The 7,003-nt window shown below is 41.1% G+C and overlaps 1 protein-coding gene across 1 annotated transcript in view; it reads right to left on the bottom strand.

Moving 5' to 3' along the window:
* Window positions 1–5,449, bottom strand: part of LOC104548400 (chromodomain-helicase-DNA-binding protein 1-like) — a gene marked incomplete at its 3' end in the record, with an annotated part of 8,449 nt that extends 3,000 nt beyond the window's left edge. The window contains exons 1-3 of the mRNA XM_010194412.1: window positions 5,292–5,449; window positions 4,742–4,992; window positions 110–335 (exon numbers count right to left, since the gene is read on the bottom strand). Of these exons, the coding sequence (XP_010192714.1) occupies window positions 110–335; window positions 4,742–4,992; window positions 5,292–5,449 (635 nt within the window). The remainder of the gene's footprint in view (window positions 1–109; window positions 336–4,741; window positions 4,993–5,291) is intronic.
* Window positions 5,450–7,003: the final 1,554 nt, after the last annotated feature.

Here is a 7,003-nt window from a genome sequence, read left to right as displayed (position 1 = left end):
GCACTTGAAACTATGCCTTCACAAAGAGGCAACAGAACTCACAGAAACACAATAAAACATATATGTTACAAAAAATATGCAACATGGAAATAGTTATAAAAATACTCACCAGCGCTTTGTTTCCTGATCCTTTTTCTTATAGTTGTCTAGTTTCTTCATTCCTTTAACGTTTTGTTGCTTCAGTGTTTCCTCAGTTTCCCAGGTATTATGGATGTGTGACCAGCCTTTCCATTTAATAAGATACTGTACTTCTCCTAGCTCCTTTGACTTTTCAAACCCAGTATTTGGGTCACCATCTGCCTCAACTGCATAGATGGTGGTTGCAGCACCAGTGGCTGATAAAGAAATCACACCATAAGGCCTAATTAAGCATGCGCTGCCATAAATTAACCAGTAAAAAACACAATGCAGAAAGCAATTTGTGATGCTCTTATATGAGCATGTAACTTGACTAATTAAATCTACAACTCTTATGTAACTCTTCTTATTTGAAGAATTATGATGCAGCTATATTAACACACTCACAAATATACCAATGAGATTCAAAAAAGCAACCAAAAAACTCTGCATCTAACCTATAGTATCTCATCTCATGAGAATTTTCTTAGTATTCCTAGTTTTTCCAGTCATCCCCAGAGAATGCTCCACTGACACTGCTTGCTGTCATCTTTGCTATATTCTTCTCAGAATATAACAGATATTTGACATTGTGCTTAATCAGCCTTGAGACTTGAACAGCCTACTATTAAATTATTATTATGGATGCTATAAATCCAATTCACAGAATTGAAGAATGGTTGAGGTTGGACAGGACCCTCTGGAGGTCATCTGGTCCAACCTCTATGCTCAAACAAGGTCACCTAGAGCCAGTTGCACAGGTCCACGTCCAGATGTCTTCTGAATATCTCTAAGGAGGGAAACTCAACCACCTCTCTGGACAACCTGTTCCAGTGCTCAGTCACCCTCATGGTGAAAAAAGTCTTTCCTGATGTTCAGATGGAACCTCCCATGTTTCAGTTCATGCCCATTGCCTCTTGTCCCGTCACTGGGCACCAATGGAAAGAGCCTGGCTCTATCCTCTTTGCACCCTTCCTTCAGGTCCTCTCTGAGCCTTCTCTTCTCCATCCCAGCAATCTCAGCTTTTACTCATAGGAAAGATGCTCCACTCCCTTCATCATCTTCATGGCCCTTCATTGGGCTCTCTCCAGTAGTGCCATCACTCTCCTGTACTGGGGAGCCCAATCCTGGGCACAATACTCCAGAGATACGTTCTCACCAGCGCTGAGCAGAGGGGAATGATCACTTCCTTCAACCTGCTGGCAATACTTTGCCTAATACAGCCCAAGATACCATTAGCCTTCTTTACAGCAAGGACACATTGCTGGCTCGTGTTCAACTTGGGGAAGAGGACCTCTAGGGCCTCTTCTGCAAAGCTGCTTTCCAACTGGGCAGCCCCCCAGCATGGAGTTGTTCTCCTCAGGTGCAGGACTTGGCACTTCCCTTTATTGAATTACATGAGGTTCCTATCAGCCCATTTCCCCAGCCTGTCAAGGTCCCTCTGGATGGCAGCATCACCCTCTGGCCTATCAGCCGCTCCTCCCAGTTTTGTGTCATCTGCAAACATGCTGAGGGTACACACTGTCCTATTATCCAGATCATTAATGAAGACATTGAATGGGTATGGATCCAGTATTGAGCCGTGGGGTACACTGCTAGTTACTAGTCTCCAACTAGACTTTGTGCCACTGATCACCACCCTCTGGGCCTGGCCATTCAGCCAGTTTTCAATCTACCTCACTGTCTGCTCATCCAGCCCATACATCAACAGCTTCTCCACAAGGATCTTATGGGACAGTGTCAAAGGCCTTCCTTAAATCCAGGTAGGCTATATCCACTGCTCTCCCCTCATCTAAAGAGCCAGACACTTCATCACAGAAGGTTATCAAGTTGGTCAAGCATGACTTCCCCTTGGTGAAGGCATGCTGACTACTCCCGATCACCTTCTTGGCTTTCATGTACCTGGAAATAGTTTCCAGGATTAGCTGTTGCATTATCTTCCCAGGGATCAAGGTGAGGCTGATCAGTCTGTAGTTCCCTGGGCTCTACTTCTTGCAGATAAGAGTGACATGCAAACTGGTAACAACAGACAAGGAGAAGGCTGAGGTATTCAACAATTTTTTGCCTCAGTCTTCACTGACAGCCTCTCTTCCCACACATCTCAAGCAGATGGACTTCAAAGCAGGGACTGGGGGACCAAAGTCCCTCCCATCATAGCAGAAAATCAGATCCCTCCCACTGTAAGTGTTATTCCCATAACATCCTTCTCTCTAAGTTGGAGAGATACAGATTTGATGGGTGGACTGTTTGGTGGATAAGGAATTGGTTGGGCTGCATCAAAAGAAACATGGTCAGCAGATCGAGAGGTGATTCTGCCCCTCTACTCTACTCCGGTGAGACCTCACCTGGAGTACTGCATCCAGCTCTGGAGTCCTCAGTACAAAACAGACATGGACCTGCTGCAGCAGGTCCAGAGTAGGGCCACAAAAATGATCTGAGGGCTAGAACACCTGTCCTATGAGGAAAAGCTGAGAGAATTGGGGTTGTTCAGCCTAGATAAGAGAAGGCTCCAGAGAGACCTTATTGCAGCCTTTCAATACTTAAAGGAGGCTTATAAGAAAGATGGGGGCAGGCTTTTTAGTAGGGGCTGTAGCAACAGAATAAGGGATAATGTTTTTAAACTAAAAGAAGGTAGATCCAGAGCAGATGTAAGGAAGAAATATTTTTACAATGAGGGTGTTGAAACACTGGAACAGGTTGCCCAGAGAAGTTGTAGATGCCCCATCCCTGGAAACATTCAAGGTCAGGTTGGATGGGGCTTTAAGCATCTAGTTGAAGATGTCTCTGCTCATTGCAGAGGGTTGGACTAGATGATCTTTAAAGGTCCCTTCCAACCCAAACAATTCTATGATTCTATGACATTTACTTTCCTCCAGTCCTCAGGCACCTCTCCTAGTTGCCATGATCAATCAAAGACTATTGCGAATGGCCTTGTAATGACATCTGCCAGCTCCCTCAGCACCCCTGGGTGCATCCCATCAGGGCTCATGGACTTACGTATGTCTAGTTTGCTTAAGTATTCCCTGACCTGATCCTCTTCCACCAAGGTTACATCTTCCTTGCTCCAGACCTTCCCCCAGTCTCTGGGGCTAGGAATACCTGAAGGCCAGTCTTGCTAGTAAAGACTGAGGTGAAGAAAGCATTTGATATCTCAGCCTTTTCCATGTCCTGTGTTACCAGGACCCTGCTCCATTCAGCAGCATGCCCACATTTTTCCATCTTCCTTTTGGCACCTATATACTTATAGAGGCCCTTCTTTTTGCCTTTGACAACTCTCACCAGATTCAATTCCAACTGGGCTTTGGCTTTCCTATCTGCATCTCTATATTTCTCCCAGGTTACTGGTCCCTGCTTCCACCTTCCATATACCTCCATTTTGTTTTTCAGTTTTGCCAAGAGCTCCTTTTTTATTCATGCAGGCCTACTGACATTTTTGCCTGACTTCCTGCTCATTGGCATGGGCTGCTCTTGAACTATTTCTTCCTAAACTCCTTTTACTACCTCCCCCCTTTCCCTCTCCCCATCTTCGGAATCTTATGTGGGGTAATGTTTAATTGAATACAGTCAGTATTACAGCTGAAGCACACTAGCAGCAGGAAACAGGCTCATTTCTGTGAGGAGAGCCAAATAAGGAAGTGGACCCAACCAGATGCAGAGGACAGGTATAGCAACAGAGTGTGGCAATAGCAAAGGACAGCACAAGCAGTAACAACATCTAGGCATGCAGAATACAACAAGCCTAGTCCAAAAGGCTTTTAACACAGCAGTGACACTGTGCATTGGAGTAAGGGACTAGAATAAGAATACACTGGAATTTAGGACATTATGGGAAACCGTTAATGGTTGGACTTGATGATCTTAAAGGTCTTTTCCAACCTAAAAGATACTATGATTGTATGATTCTAAGAAAGTTGAGAGGAAAGGGAGTGCGAGCTCTGAGATAGGTCAGAAACTAGAGATCAGGTATAACTAATGGAGAAAGGCAGTTCTGAAGTGTGAGTAGGCCCAAGTTTTCTTATAATCAGAACCCTAATTCGCAGGCTAAAAAAAACCCCACATAAGCAGGGCACTGCATCCCATCAGCTACTGGAAATATGACACCCCTACCATCATTCATAAAATTACTTTTAGTACATGCAAGCACACCACCGAAATCTTAGATTCCACCATCCATTGCACTGTACTGTGACTATTTGTACAGGAATAACTGAAATCACAATCTCAGTGGTTCAGCCTTCCCAACATCATCCTTCAACATTCAGGTTACTGGTTAGCGCTCCTATCCAGTCCACTTTTTCTCCACTCCCCTGTATACAGTTTATACCTATCAGGTATCAATAAACTGTACTAATAGTGATGTAACAGTATGGTATACATTTATACAATATGGAGCTATATTCCACTTCATTTTTTTCTTTTCGCATTAGTTAGTTACTGAAGTTCTTCTATGCTTTACTTTATAAGGCTTACAAACGAAACATCCTTATGTGTATGAATAGCAAAATAAGATTACTTTCTGGTATTTTTAAACTTATTCTTTACAAACATCACAGCTGAAAACAACTGTTGTTTATTTTGCACCACAATGCACTGCAACCTCTTAAGAACACTGACAAAAAAATACCTCCTTTTCGGCCAATTCGACTATCCATAAACTTCTCTATAGTTTCAAATTCATCTTCTTCAGGCTGTGGGACATCTTCTCCACAAACTTCCAACAAGTCATCAGAATCTGTCTTGGTTTCTTCAGCTTCTTTGTAACTAACATTGACTGTTGCCTGGCGACGACCTCCTCTCTTGTCATAGTCATCATCTGATGAATCAAGCTGCCTCTTTTTCTGTCCTGCAATCTTTTTGCTGCTTTTTGGCTCAATTCTTGAAGACAATAAGATACAACACAGCAGTGGAGTTTCAACACAGACAACTACAAGCCTTCTGTATTTGTTTCTGAATACATATATTTCATGACTGCTCAGTCACACCATTTTCAGTTGGTGCAGACAGGAAAGAGGTATTCAACACAAACCACTGGTATGATAACATCTTTTGTAGCTTAAAAAAAATCTTCAAGTTCTGTAATAAATATTAATGTTTTCATTTGCCTGTATAGTAGTACAATAGTTGATTACAAATTAGAAATAGTACCAGAGTATCTAAAATGCAAGACTTCTTACCTGCTTGGAGGTTTCCGGCTTTTGACCTTGTTTTTTGGCTCATAGTCAGATTCACTATCTTCACAACTGCTTTTCTCTCTGTCTTCCACTGATTCAGAATCAGAACCAGTTCCTGATATTGACCCTGACCCAGACATCTGCCAGTCTTCACTGTACATATTGAGATAAAACAGTAACTCACATTAGGTTTTGGAGGGTTTTTTTATTTATTTTGTTTTTAAATAGGGTATTCACTACAGGTTTGCTGCTTTGATTTCAACATTCTTCACAGAAATAAAAATGTTATAATAGACATTATAAACAGAAACTTATAATGAATGGATAACAGGTAAAAATACCCAATGGCTTCAAAGGGAGTTGATCTGTTAACAAGAGGTCAGATGTAAAAAACAAATCAAACAAAAAATCTGGATTTCTGTATAAATTACAGCTTTAATAATTGAGTTAATTTTACATCAATAAATCTGAAGTCCTTAACAAGACTTTAGCTGGAAAGATACATATTTACTTCAACTCGCCTATGTTCAACTCATAAAACTCCGTAACATTAAATTTTGCAGAATCCAAGATTCTCTAATAGCTGTGTTCCCTGTGCCTCATGAATAATTAGCAACTTCAGCACAGGAACCAAAAATAATGCAGAATCAGATTTGAGAAACACACAGAAAGACTTGAACCATGGCAATCTGAGAGGCACTGGTTCCCAAAAGCCCCCATTGAGCTTCCAAATCAGTGCTTCACACCCATGCAAGATACTATGAGTAAGCAACTTGTGACTCCCAGTGGCAATATTTCTGCGTTCCAGCTTAGCTGAGACCTTCTACTTTGCAAGAGGAAATATGTGCCCACTGATCAACAGTATCTTACCTCAGACTCTGTACAGAGAAATTTAATCTTAATAGCTTGGGGGGTGGGGAGGAAAAGTCTGGCATACATTCTTGAAAGGTTGATAAAACTTTATACTACCATCTATTATCAGGTTTAGGGGTCTTTGACCAAGATGCTCAAACAGTACTAATGACCTTCAAAGGCGGAATATTACTCAAAGACATATTCATTAAATTTCAGATCAGGAAGCCTAAGAATCAGTGCTTTGACACTTCTTTCACTTAAATATGCATTGATCCTAGAAGTTAAATTTTCATTGTGGTCAATACATGTGCGTATCTTGGAAATAGTATAGAATCATCTGTCTCCTTAAAAGATTTTTTTTTCTGCAAACAATAAATTTAAAAACCCCAAACAACAATCCCCTCAAATAAAACAAACAAAAAAAGCCCACCCCAAACCAACTAACTCCCCCATCCTATGCAAATTCACTATCTGTGTTTATTTGGAGATATAGACAATATATAAAACAACATACTCTAGGGTTTGGATGCTGTACTAAGTTATATATAGAGAAATCTGATCTGCATGTCAGGTAACAACTGCAAACATACTTGTTCAAAATAGGTAAAAATCAATATTGAACCATTGGATATATGAAGGTATTTGGATACTAGTTTCTAAACTTAAATATATTTCCTGTAACAGAGTATGTTATTAGGTGTAATCACATTCTTAAGTAACATAAGACTACGAATAACAATTCATCACAAGAGAAGTAGTAGTGAAGCATTTGCCCTCCCTCCCCCACCTATTTCTTGAAGACATTATATTGTCAATCCTGAATATTGAGATGACTCAACTGAAGAAGAGGAGAAAACTAT

This window comes from Mesitornis unicolor, unplaced genomic scaffold, assembly GCF_000695765.1.
Source record: "Mesitornis unicolor isolate BGI_N332 unplaced genomic scaffold, ASM69576v1 scaffold21221, whole genome shotgun sequence".
NCBI lineage: Eukaryota > Metazoa > Chordata > Aves > Mesitornithiformes > Mesitornithidae > Mesitornis > Mesitornis unicolor.
The sequence above is the reverse complement of the archived record's forward strand: the minus strand, read 5'-3'. Positions and strand labels throughout refer to the sequence as shown.